Source organism: Simochromis diagramma, unplaced genomic scaffold, assembly GCF_900408965.1.
Source record: "Simochromis diagramma unplaced genomic scaffold, fSimDia1.1 OVJJ01000663.1, whole genome shotgun sequence".
Taxonomy (NCBI): domain Eukaryota; kingdom Metazoa; phylum Chordata; class Actinopteri; order Cichliformes; family Cichlidae; genus Simochromis; species Simochromis diagramma.
This window is the reverse complement of record NW_024387049.1, coordinates 1,869,374-1,883,538: the sequence shown is the minus strand read 5'-3', so window position 1 is coordinate 1,883,538 and position 14,165 is coordinate 1,869,374. Positions and strand designations below refer to the sequence as shown.

Below are 14,165 nucleotides of genomic sequence, written 5' to 3'. Positions count from 1 at the left end.
AACTGTGGCTGAACTCTCAATGCTACCGTAAAAACGGGATATGACAGAAAGAGCTTTATCCCACTTAAGAACTGTAGACTTTTGAGAGACTTGTACTTTAGTTGTATTTATATTTTTGTTTTGTCTTTTAGACTATGTCATACAGATTGGGGGCAGTCAGGGGCTGTCATTATTTAGCAGGAAGATTTTGTCAGAGGTGGGGATCCCATAGAAACTGCATCCATGGAGAAGTTAAAATACAGCAGCTTGCATAGTACTGAATGTTTTCCTTCTGCTCTCATGATTTTTTTTTTTTTTTTTTTTTTTTTTGCATAAACTAACTAACCTGACCTTTAGGGCATAGCCAGCTGGAGGGATGGCAAAGAACTGGTAGAACTACTGTAGCAGGTGAATCCAGGCAATTTGAAACTCATATATATTTTCCACATTGCACAAGTCACAGTGACAGAGCTGCACAAAAGGATCTGTAAGGACCAATAAACAAGACTCACCAGCCTGTAATCTAACTCTGACCAAACTTAACAGCAGTTAAAATTGTGTTGCATGCTTGTAGCTTTCAAAGTGTTTCCTCTGACTTTAGTAAAGTAAGAGAGCTGCATGCAATTACCCATGTTGCATGGTTGCAGTTACTTCATTAATTATTAATGACCATTAATTATTCCCAGCATGAAGACAAAAATTAGCATATCAAAAACCAGTGCCTCCATACTTTGTTGTCATGTTTGAAAGCGGGTTTCCAACCACAACCAGCATCTTCCATTAACTTGTTTTTAACTCGATGGAGTTTGGTTGTGGTAGTTTTGAGAAAGTAAAGGATAGTAACTGATAGTCCATCAAAAATGAATAGTAAAATTATTGTCATTAAGGTGACTAACAACAATGTGACACAGTCATAGAAAGGGTCACTAGTTTCACTGCATTAGGACGTCACATCTGTAGCCCAACTAAGGACATGCTAGAGTCATCCACCCATCCATCCACATCCATCATCCATCCATCCATCCATCCATCAATCCATCATCCATCAATCATCCATCCATCTTCTCCTGTTTATCCAATTCAGGGACCTGAAGCTTGTCCCATGGGATGAGTGGAAGGGGCAATTCTGCACTGTCACCGCTCTATCATAGGTCATTTTAGAACCATCCATGCTTGTTTTCTTAAAAAAACAAACAGAAGAGCATAAAGACATTCACATGACCTCTTTATTTACACACATAAAAATGATTTTGTTAGTTCCTGGAAATGAAGCCTGTCATAGCCGGCACACTGTTCCTAGATAAGATTCAGTAAACAGTCAAAGAATAGAGCTCATATGCATGTGAATGTGATTACAGCATGCTGTATAGAATGCCCTCAAAGGATTGTAGATGAACGGTGCAGACTGAAAACATGAAGAATACTCACTGCTGGTATCAAAACCAGAGACCAAGGCCTTACTTTAAATGTGCAGACTCTTCCAGTGGCACCACATGCTTTACTGTGTTTTTTAGTGTGTCCTTTACTTGTCTGGTTTTACTATCAGGAGGTGACTCACAAAGGCTTATGAAAGCTTTGATTGATGCCAGAATAACCTTCCTCTGGAAGAAAAGCAACATTTTGGGGCTTTTGAGTTCTGATAGGTAAGGCCTGTGGAATTTTAGAGACGATAGAAAGCTTTTTTGATTTTGAGCCTTTGGTGTTTATCAGGTTTGGGCTACGTCAGAAGCTGTGTACAGTCATGTTGCTAAACAGAAAGCTTTTCAGATAGCTCATTTGTCAGAAATCCCATATAGAAAAGATATATATAAATCTTATAAAGTTTTTAACTGTCTTGTATGAAACTTGTATGAAAAGCATACAAGAGTGAAAACACATATAAGATCCCTTGAAAAATTATATAATGAAACTTGTATGTTTTGTATACTTACTAAAAAAATATATGAAAGTAATGAGAAAGTGGCCACTTTTCATGAGTAAATCATATATGTTTTTACTATTTCTTTTCCATATGGGATGTGATGAATTATTAATACCTCTCTCATCGTAGTGACAAGTTGTTTCATTAGAGCAGTCATTTTGCCACTTTTCCTAAACATGCTGACAACAGTCGTCTTTCGTTGCTGTTGTCTTGCAAATTAAAAGCACCTTTTGTCATAAGCCCCGATTCTCTGTTTCTTTTTGTTGGCTCACAGTAAAATAAGAGACATCGTACAGGTTTGTGCTATCAAGCAGCCCAACAGCATCTTGTGCAAAACCTAAACGTGACGTCAGGGTGAAATATGATGACAATCAGAATCCTCATTTGCTGCCATGAAAGCAACAATTGCTCAAAATTAAAGTGGGAGTTGGTTACTGCAGATAATTGCTATGTAAACTGCTGGCTTTAACACACAAGCTGAAACATAACTCCTCGCAAGCAGCCTGTGAGGTTCATTTAATACTGATACAGACTTAAGCTGTCAGTTAACACCTTGAATATTTAACCCAGTCAGTGATGGTAATTATAAAGATACACCAGAGTCATTAGGTTGAAATTATGATGGGCAGCAGGGAAACTAAAAGCAATATAAATCTGTTTATGAGTGCACTATGAAGGAACTTTATTAATTAATCATCAGAACGTGTGAGCACCTCTATGAAAGACGTTTTGGCAATTAGTTGATCGGGAGCATTCAGGTGTATGTTAACACAGTGCCAAGAAAGAAAGACGGTAGCAATGATCCCAGAGAAGCAACCTTGGAAGGATTATAAAGCCACTTCCAAACAATCTAAAGTCCCTAATTCTACAGTGAACAGAGTATTCACATGTGAAAACAGACAGCTGTTAATCTACCCAGGAACCTCACAGCAGATTCACACCAAGGTCAGAGAAATGTCAAAAAACCCAAGAGCTCCATCTCAGACTCTCTAAATGGTAAATGGCCTGTATTTGTATAGCGCTTTACTAGTCCCTAAGGACCTCAAAGCACTTTACACATTCAGTCATCCACCCATTCACACACTGGTGATGACAAGCTACATTGTAGCCACAGCCACCCTGGGGCGCACTGACAGAGGCAAGGCTGCCAGACACTGGTCTCTGACCACCACCACCATCTGCACAAGAGCTAAAGCTTGGCTGAAATTGGATCATGAAACATGACAAAGATCTCAAGCACAGCAGCAAGTCTACAAGAGACTGGCTGAAAGAGAAAACAATCAAGGTGCTGCAATGGCTATAGTCAAAGACCAGACCTCAATCTGACTGAAATGCTTGGAGAGCTGTGTATAAACCAAATCCTGTAAAATTCTGCAAACTGAAGCCGAGAAGTGGGCCAAATTTCCTTCATCATGATGTGAGAGTCATGTTATTTCTGCTAAAAGTGTCTCTATAAGCCACTGAAGCAATGTGTGAAAAACTTTTTTTACACATTGCTTCAGATTTGTTTTCATTAAGGTCAAAGAGTTTGATCTTTGTTTTATTAGACCGGTTATTTTGTTTCTCATGGTTTGAGAGTCCTTCAGGTGCCTTTTGACAACCTCGGGTGGACTGTTATGTGCCTTTTACTGAGCAGTGACTTCTGTCTGGCCACTGTACCATGGTCGTCCTTGGTCGACCTTCTGGAAGGTGTTCCTCTCTCCAGAGAACAATGCTGGAGCTCTGTCAGAGAGACCATCAAGTTCTTGGTCACTTCCCTGATGAAGGTCCTTCTCTCCAATCACTCAGATTGGCCCGACGGCCAGCTCTAGGAAGAGACCTGGTGACTCCTAACTTCCTCCATTAACAGATGATAGAGGCCACTGTGCTCATTGAGAACTTCATTGCAGCAGACATTTTTCTGTACTCTTCACCAGATCTCAGTGGAAACTGCTCTCAGATCAGTGCACCTGAGTTCAAGTTTGACTGTCATGGCACAAGCTATGAATACTTATCTGCATGTTATATTTTTCTTCTTCATTAAACTTGTGTGTAATTTTGAGATGAAAATGAATTTTGGATTAAGGCTGTAACACGACAGAATTTGGAACAAGTGAAGCGCTGTGAATACTTTCTGCATACACTGTATGTAAAAATTCTGAAATCATGGAGGATTCATTCTCTTTTTACCATGACTGCAACTACATACCAAATGGATTTGCGCTAAATTGCATAAAGATATGCATGGCCCCAGAAGATGGAGAACACTATTCTGGGAATCTTCCTCTGATGTATGATTTGATGATTTGATGTGGGATTTGTTAAACAGGATGGCACAGGTGGGAAAAGTCATGGCAAAGTCATGTGGGCGAGGGCACTTTGGGACACACAATCTCAATTGTAAATAATTAACACAAAGCTTTTGTTCACATTTTCTATTTAATGTCTTATACAGTAGCTTTATTTACAATTAAGGAAGCCATCTTTCCATGTTCTGTTCCCCTTTACTTTACTACAGCCTTATATTCAAAGACAGAGAGAGTTTTGGGAGGGAGGCACCAGGAGGCTGTTTCAGGTAATCAGACAAGTGCTCATTTATTGTAATGCTGTTTGGCTGGAGAACAACTGTGTGCCAGAACCGATCTGTGTGTGAAAATACTCACCTAAAAAATAAATTGAACAATAAATCAGAGCATTAGTAAGTCTGTAAAAATCTTGTTTTGACTAATGAATTCTGAAGGTTCCAAAGCTACGTCCATCAAAAATCCAGCTGAAGGCCTAACAAGGGCATTGTGAGCAACACTGACATCAGCATGCAAATGAAAGCATCACCAAGACATACAACAGCTTTGCAGAGCTCTTGCATGATTGGGAATTTTTTTATCACTACAAACCTGATATCACATAATTTCTGGTTATTTTAAGCGGAAATATTATAAATAGTAACAGCAGGAAATAAACAACCACACCGGCTGCCATGAAACAGTGTGTCTTCTACCAGTTCTCACTTTCCACTGAAAGGAAAAGCCAAAGGGTGTGTGCAACTTTAAAACAAATATTAGAGGATTTAGTGATATGAAAGTAAGCTAGCAGAATTCTGGAACACTTTCTGCTCTTTAAATAAGAACCGCAACTAATCATTAGCCAAAGACGAGATTATGTCTGACTTTTTATTTTGACCGGACTGCACCTTTTTTTAAACGTCTTCATTCCCACAGAGCCAAAGCAGTTCAGGTTCACAGTTTTCATCCAGTTTTGTAACTTAATCAGTTATCTGTGCCCACTGCTGCCATGAGAGCGGTGCGGCGGTGCCACTACATCTGTTTGATTGGTGTTCCAACAATGTGAAAATTGACGTCACTTCTGCGAGATGAATGCCATTTTTCTGCTTTCAGTGGGCAGTCAAGGACAGACATACTGAAGAGGAAGCAACACCTGAATCAGGATGAGTATTAAGTACACAAATAAAGACACAAAAGAAGCTTTAAATGAAGAAATTCTTCCGCTGTATGTCATCTCTCGCCTCTCCTTGCTCTCTTTCCTCTAGCTTTTTCTGCACTGCTCTCTCCCTCTCTCTATGTGTGTGAAACTGAATGCAGAGAAAATACTTCTGTCTCGAGGAGACACATTTTCAGTTCTCTTTTCATTAACCGAAAAATAGTCTGGACACAATGCAGGAACATGAGAAACAAATGGCATGAGAAAGTATGAGTGTGCATTTAAAACAAGTGTGTATTCAGAGACAAATGTTGTTTACCAAAAGAGCATGTAGTGTTGTAATTAGCATTATGCAAAAGTGGAGAAAAAGGAAGCTGGCTCTTTGGCTGATAATTCATTAGTGGATTGGAGTGTGAATGAAGCACAGTCAGAGGCTTATCTGCTGCAGACAGATGACCTGGCCCTCTCCAGGAAACACAAGATAAATCTGAGATCATTGACAGGTTAGAAAAGAACATGACCAAGAGAGAACAAGAGTGACTTTTCCCACCCAGAACACAGAATAGACAGTTAATAAACTTAGCACAACAGTAAGGAAACTTGTGTTTGTCTGGTTGATTCTTTCTTTGTTGTAACAATGCTTCTTGGCAATAAATCTTATACCATTGCAAAACCTGTTTATTTCCTCTTAAATGGTTGCAGATTTGTAAGGAAAATGCATTTGAGTTGAGCAGCAGAGTTGAATATATGGTTTGTGCCCATGAAAAACTTGATATATTTTAAGTGCTAATGCCAAACAGCTTATTCTACTGTCTCACTTCTGGTTCTGGTACCCCAGGTGCTGACCTTCAGGTGCCTGATTAGTGCCTGATTAGCAGCATCTGTGAAAATGGACCCTGCTATAGTGGACAGTGGGTGCCACATTTAACTGATCTGGATAGTACCCTGTGGCACAGGATAGAGCCTAGAGCAGGGGTCTCCAACTCCAGTCCTTGAGAGCTACTGCATTGCAGCTTTTAGCTACAGCCCAACTCGAACACAGCTGAATCAAATGGCTGAATTATCTCTTCAGTGTGCCATCAAGTTTGGTAAAGGCCTGGTAAGAAGCCATTCATTTCATTCAGGTTTGTTGGAACAAGGATGCATCTGAAAGCTGCCAGACAGTAGCTCTCGAGGACCGAAATTGGAGACCTGGCCTAGAGCCATCTTCAAACTGAAGGCCAACAGGGGGTGACAGAAACAGGCTGCAAAGTGGGCATCCCAAGAAAAAGTCACCACAAGAAGTTTCCTCACCCTGTCAGCCCTTGGGAATTTTAGGCAGTTGTCTATAGATTTGCAGTCAAGGTTTGCAGGATGATATGGCTCTCTATCCAGACAATCTCCGGTCTCATAGGCCCATCAGGTGTCAACAACATGAGCACTGGAACCTGATGGGCCAGATTCTGCCTATGGTGTTAGAACAGTAGGGTGAAAGTGTGGAGAAGACGTGGAGAATGCTTTTCTGATGGATACACTGATAGAGCGCAGACTTGTCACAAACAAGGCTTGTCATCATTGGAGGCAATCTAAATCCAGAGGATTATCGAAAACGAGATTCTGCAACTAGCGGTAATCCCACATCTCCACAGTCTGTGTCTGAACTCTATCCTTCAAGATGAAAATGCTCGCCCCCACAGACTGGGGTTTATCAGAGACTACTTCCAGAATTTGGGAGTGGGGAGGATGTTAATGACCTTAACCATGCTGAACAGTGGTTGGATCAGCTTGGGCCTGCTGTTTCTACCAGATTAACCAACACAAACACAGAAAGAAGCCATCTATGTTCTCTGTGAACGACCATCTTTGAATAGGCGGAGTGGTTTACGACACCAACTCTCTGCCACTTACAATCCAGGTTTGAGATCCCTTCCCAGGCGCCTTAATGCCCACTCATATCTTACATCAGTTGATCTCAATGGATCACATGGTGAGGCAAGGTCTCACAATGGTTTCACCCCAAACCTCTGCTGATAATGACCCACACCCTCTTTCACACCTTGGCTCATGTGATGAGGCACGTGATCAACAGTGGGGCAATGACCCTATTAAGGGACAACTTCCACCAGGGTTAAAATCTGGGACTTTCGTCCTAGAACTGAAGAAGCTTCTGAGATGAGAGGTCAAACGTCTCGAAGAAACTTAAAAAAGTCAGGTTGCTTTTCTTTCCAACCTGCTTATATAAGCATGCTCTGGATGACTGAGAACTCACACAGACGTAGTGACCAAACACAAACTTTATTCATTTTTCTACCACGTTTATGTATATGCAACCAGTAATGAGAAGAGGTACAGTGTTTCAGCCTCCCAAATCCATCATGGTTCATGTCTGCAAATCACCAGGCATGACTGCATCATTGAGATTGGCAGCATTAATCAGTATAACACCACCACAACAAGCAGTAGTAAACATTTAAGTTGTGTGAAGGACAAGCTGTCTTCTCAGAGAACAAGGCATGAAAAAAACACAGCAGGGCTTTTACAGGAAATGTAACTGATAAAAATCCAGTAAAAGTAGTGGGATGCACGGGAACAAGTTGTAAATTTTGAATTTGCAGTTAAAGAGGATTTTTGTCTTTATGTTTGATTTGAACCCAAAACGAGTAAGCCCAAGCTGTCATCCACAAAGTCAAAATTGTCTTATTTCTTGTCTGTTTATAATCTTGACCTCTCCTAGTCCTGCTGCAAGTCTGTAAAACCCACTGACAGACTCTATGTCCATCAGTATTTGGTCATATAAATAAACCTGACTTTACATGACTAATTATGGGCATTTCATTACCCATCAACAGATTTGAGTTAATGTCACTATATAGTAGAATTATTATCAGTACTAATTGGACACTTTATTAGGTACACCTTACTAGCACTAGATTGAACTGCCTTTTGCCTTCAAAACTGCCTTAATTCTTAATAGAAAAAAAGATTGAACAAGAAGCTTTGAACATAGAAACATAATGACAATAGAAGGATTCTTCTTCTTCTCATTTGTTGGGGGCGTAGTTTTAATGTTTTATTCTGTGTGTGTATTCTGCATGGCAAAGGAGTTGGACCCAGTAAGGCCTTTCCCAGCAAGCTATAACCGATGAAAAAAAATATTTCTGTGATGGTTGGTGCTAGGGCATCTATTTCAAGACTGCTGCACCTGCACCTGAGCATGTGATATATAAGTGGGACTTGTAGCCTGGGTTTAGTTTTAAGCTTTGAAAATCCCCTGGGATTGTCTTATTGTAAATAAATGATGTTATTTGCTACTCTTGACTCATTGCCTACCACCGCCCTTTGATTTTTTCTAAACTTTCTTTCTCCTTTTCCTTGATTACACATCTGGTCCATATTTACATGACAGAATCAATCGCACAATTTCTGCAGATTTATCAGCTGTGTATAATCTGTATCGCCTGTTCCACCACATCCCAAAGATGCTCGATTGGATTGAGATTTGGTGACTGTGGAGCCGCTGTCATGTTCAAGAAGCCAGCTTGAGATCATGTGATATGGTGTGTTATCCTATTTATCCTACCTATCAGAACATGGGTACACTGTGGTAAAAAAGAGATGAACATGACCAGCAACAATAGGTAGGCTGTGTGCTCTCTTGGTAATTAGGGGCCCAAAGTGTGCCAAGAAAATATCTCTCACACCATTGCACCACGACCAGCAGCCTAAACCACTGATTCAAAGCAGGATGGATCTGCCTTTTCATGTCGTTTACTCCAAATTCTGACCCTACCATCCAAATGTCATCAGGCAACATTTTTCCAATCCCATGTGAACTGCAGCCTCCGTTTCCTGAGTGGTGCCTGATGTGGTCTTCTGCTGCTGTACCTCATCGGCTTCATGGTTCAACAAGTGGGTTCAGAGATGCTTTTCTTCATACCTCATACTTGGTAAAAGTACAGACATTCTGTACTTAAGTTGAAGTGCAAATACTACTGTTAAAAAATACTCCAGTAAAATTTGAAATATTGATCCATATTCTTTAGTCAAGTAAAAATAAAAAAGTACTGGCATCATTTTAGAAATGAGCTTCCTCCGAAGGGTGGCTGGTGTCTCCCTTAGAGATAGGGTGAGAGGTTCAGCCATCCGGGAGGGGCTCAGAGTAGAGCAGCTGCTCCTCCACATCGAAAGGAGCCAGCTGAGGTGGTTCGGGCATCTGACAAGGATGCCTCCTGGGTGAGGTGTTCCGGGCATGTCCCACCGGGAGGAGGTCCCGGGGATGACCCAGGACACGCTGGAGAGATTATATTTCTCGGCTGGCCTAAGAATGCCTTGGTGTTCCCCCGGATAAGCTGGAGGAGGTGGCTGAGGAGAGGGAGGTCTGGGCTTCTCTGCTTGGGTTGCTGCCCCCGCAACCCGGTCCCGGATAACGTGGAAGAAGATGAATGGATCATTTTAGAGGAGAGGGTGACTTTGCCTATAAACATAAAAGTGTGTACAGTCAGGGGTTAAAGAGGGGCTTTAGCAGGTGGGGAACTTTAAAATCGGTTGTAATGGCTCAGTGTGGGAAAAGAATCATATGTCACAATAATTTCTACTGAGAGCTCGAGTAGATTTTCTTAGTTTACAGGCTGTGATGAGCTGACCTACCGCTCTCTGTGCATGTACACAACTTAATTCAGCCAGATGTGAGCAGATGCTTCATGTGTTGTCCTGGCTGATTTCCATCCTGTACACTGACAGTACACCGTTTATGTTGGGTTTTTTCTAGGACATATAAAGTTGGTATGAAGACGGAATTCAGTCAATGGATCTAAGCATCATCAGCTAAAATCTATATGAATCTCTGCTACGGTTCATGTAACCTAACTCTGTTCTTTACTTTAAGCATCACAGTACAGCAAACTAACCTGTTTATACTGCACTAACCTCCTGAGGATTTTCATGCAGCCTTTAGATAACACATCAGTCTACCTCAGTTTGTTTTGCAGCAGATTTCACAACATAAAAAAACAGACCCAATCTTGATTTATAAACATGAGGACTTAGAGCTTACTTAGTGCCTTACTTATGTAAGCTTAGCTTAAATTTTCTAGTTAATCAAACACCACTGATCAGTCCTTATCTTTAAATCTAACCTCCTCTTCCTCTCCTGCCCCCTTTCTTATCTTTCTCCATCTCTGACTGAAGTTAGTTCTCTGTCTTTTCTCTCCCTGTGAAATACAGCAGCTAGACCTTCAGCTAGCAACACACTGAGACAAACCACACAGTTTATGTGTTTTCTGATGTTTGTTGATTTCTATGTTGCACATAGAATTGTAACATTTGAAATTACACTTGAAACAAGTAATCAGAAAAAACACTACTCAAGTACAGATACCTGAAAACTGCACTTAAGATCAGTAAATATTTGTAATTCATTACTTCCCACCTCTGTTCCTTGGTTGGTTACAAGTGGTTATTTGAGTTACTATTTCCTTATTGTCAACTCAAAGCAGTCTGGCCATTCTCCACTGAGGGTCTTTTTCCAGTACTTAAAACACCTCTCCTCCCCACTCTGATGCTTGGTATCAACTTCAGCAGGTGATCTTAACCATGTCTGCACACCTAAATCCATTGGGTTGCTGCTATGTGTTTGGCTGATGTTAATGAGCACTTGTACAACTGTGAATAGCAAAATGTAGTTTTAATGACACAGGAGAGCTTTGATAGGTGCATCTGATTTTCTTTTTTTCAAAGCTCTCAACAATAACGATGTAGAACAAAATATAAATCATACAAGCAACAGTACAAATTCTCAGAAAGTACATAAGTAATAAGTAAATAAAAACTATATAATAAGCCTTTCAGTCAGAGGTGAAGCTGATACATGTATCTGTGTACAGCTTTAACACTGCAAGGTTTTTTGGACCCCAGGAAGAATAATGCTGAGTTTAACTAATATGATTACATGTACATTTTCCACGAAGGTTTGAAAAACTTTAAATTTAATGGAATCTGGTCAAATGAAATTTACCTGATTGGTAAGTTTATACCAGGCATACCAATCCTTTGATTTTCTATATTTCAGGTTTTTGTTTTGTTTTGTTTTTTTTAGCCTAATGAACTAACCACATATGCCGTGCTGCCACGAAGCGGCCAAACGGCATGATTGCAAAAAAAAATCCGCTCACATTCTATTGGTTAATTAAACGTGACGTAACCCGGTAAAAACGGAAGTGTTGACGAAGTAACTGACAGCTTTTGTTTTCTGTTCCTTCAATAGGCAAGTGTGGCTCTTTTACTTGGTAGTTTTAACAGGTAAGCTTTGTGTTACTTCTCCGCAATTTTATGTAATGACAGTGCAGCATTACAAGATGTTTATAGGCACACTGCGAAGGCAGCGATGTCATAAAAGAGAGACACGACAGTCAACCAGCACTGAACTGAACTCTATGGAGTAATCCTGTAGAAGTAAAGATGCTGATAAAATGATATCTCGCAGTGGGGCTTTAAAACCAAAGTCACCGAACATTTTCAGAGGTTTTGACAGGTGGTTCTGTACGTGCTGTTTATTTTTTCTGTTTTGACGAACTTTACAACCTCGAAATAACTTCCTGGACCCGTTTCGTTAAGGTCGGGGTTGCCAGGTGCAACAGTGACACTGCTCGTCACTGGTTCACTGGAAGCTGTTTCCTTTCCACTCAGCTGTGTGTGATTTCTCCTCACAGCTACAGATATGAGCGACCTTCACGTGAACCCTCTGGTTCTGATTGGTATCGGGTCCAGCTTTGCCTTCTCCGGCCTGTTTTATCACCTGTACAAAGAGAAGAAGAGAGAGTTGAAAGCGCTAAAGGCAAGTGACATGTCTGCTGTAAACCTTACATACAGTCTGACCTTTATCATTCAAGTCAATCTTCTCCATTTTTAGGAAATCCCTGTTTTCAGACCAGATGAAGATTTGGTCAGGGTGCTGAATGCCACTCCCCACAGGCGGCTCCAGTATGTTGCTGTTGAAGGTAGAAATATGTCAACACACTGAATGAGCTCAGTCCTGGAGAGAGAGTTTTAAGAAGACTAATGATTTCCTACATGTCTGGTTTAAGGTCAGGTCCAGGCAGACGGGGAGCCTCTGACCAGCCAGTTCATCCCACGATGCTACGGTGTGATTCAGAAGATTGTTACAGTGGAGCATTGGAAATACTGGGACTCCAGTGCTGCGAAATGGTGAATACCACTAAATAATACACCACAAATGTCTTTTTATTAATCTTCTGCTCTACTGAGAATGCATTCTCTTACAGGAACACCCGGATAGGGTGCAAAAAAGAGAGCAACAACTCTGTGCCCTTCAGTCTGATCAGCCCAGATGCCTACATCTCTGATGCAAGTGTGAGGGTGCACAACCCTTTAGAGGCCTCCGGCTGCTTTCTGGAAAGGGTTTATTACAAAATCCGAAATGCTGAGGAGGACCTTGTGAACTCATTGCTGCAAACCGTGGGTGGGGAGAAACCAGTGTCGAAGGAGGAGACGGAGGAAATGCTGCGCGTGGAGACCACCATGACGGGGTTCGGCGAGGTGGTGCTGGAGCGAGGCCAGGTGATGAGGCTACAGGCCCCAAAGGGTGGCCGCAAATACATCCTGGTGCCCACTGACCACAATAGCTTTTTGGACAGCCACAGGTCGTCAGCCGCCATGTGCAAGGCGCTGTCTGCCTTTACTGGGATAACTGGAACTGTAGTTCTGGCCTGTGTCATTCGTAGCTTGATGGATAAGCGAGACGAACGATCAAATTAGGGCAGAAGACGAAGGGTTTGGTGCAGGTTTTACTGGTTGCTAAAGTTGTGTCACAGCCTTTTCAATGCCTTTGGTGTTCTTTCATAGATTCTTTAACAAACTCTCAGTGCTGACATGATTCTCTTGCATATTTTGAGTAGTTACAACGCTCACGGGCAGTTTCCTGTCATGTTCCAAGGCAAGCTTAGGGATTTCCAATCATGACCATGGGGGTGAAAAATTAGACACACTGGTGCGAATTAAAATTTTCTTAATACACAAACAAAACTGTAAATGTAACATCAGTAAAACAAAAAGAAGCCAAATTCATAATAGTTCTGCATTTTAAAATTCATTGGTTTTATATTTTGAAGTATTTTGTCCCTCCCAGCCACCGTACTGAGCTGAATACTTCACAGATCTGCTAAATGAAAATTGTAATAAGTGTTCTCTAAGTTAATTAGATAAAGATTCAGTTCAGAAGCGTGTAAACATGCTTAAAGAGGAGTTAAAGACTGGTTTGGTTTGTTACAGGCAGGCTGAAACCTGTGCGCTACTGTGAATTTTTTGCTTTTTGTGACGTTTCATGTAACATTATCTTAATCAAAACTGATGTTTTTGTTATAAAATTGTATTTTTCTAATTAATTGAGATTAAAGTAAGTGTAATTTTACTCTTGGGTTAACACACACACTGTACATTCAAGCTGTTATTTATAATGATTGCAGTTTATGCTTTACTTTTACTGTTGGTGCATTCCTTATGCAAACTGTCCACTTCTGACCATGAACTCATTCCACCTCCACCATAAAGAGGCTTCAAGTATCTTTAATACAGCTCATGGTCAAAAGTAAAGAGGTGTATCCTTGCATGCATCTTCTACATCCTTGCACAGAGCAGCCAAGATGGAAGGAAGCATGTTTGCATAAAGAGAAGCGTTCTCTGAATCTGCCCAGAGAATTAATGAAATGTTTCATTTTTGTCAAATGTTGACAGATGAGACAGGAAGGCTTGAAATCTTATTATACTACAGTCTCCTACCTCTTGGATACTTTCCTTCTGTTCTGTTTTTAAAGTGAACAATCAGTTTCATTAAATAAAAAAAAAAAAAAAAAAA

The 14,165-nt window shown here is 40.8% G+C and overlaps 1 protein-coding gene across 1 annotated transcript; it reads left to right on the top strand.

Moving 5' to 3' along the window:
* Window positions 1-11,490: 11,490 nt before the first annotated feature.
* LOC120741813 (mitochondrial ubiquitin ligase activator of nfkb 1-A) lies at window positions 11,491-14,141 on the top strand. Its single transcript, XM_040044875.1, has 5 exons — window positions 11,491-11,593; window positions 12,004-12,128; window positions 12,204-12,291; window positions 12,379-12,499; window positions 12,577-14,141. Exons 2-5 carry the CDS (start codon window positions 12,012-12,014, stop codon window positions 13,067-13,069), a joined length of 819 nt encoding a protein of 272 aa, XP_039900809.1. The 5' UTR covers window positions 11,491-11,593; window positions 12,004-12,011; the 3' UTR covers window positions 13,070-14,141.
* Window positions 14,142-14,165: the final 24 nt, after the last annotated feature.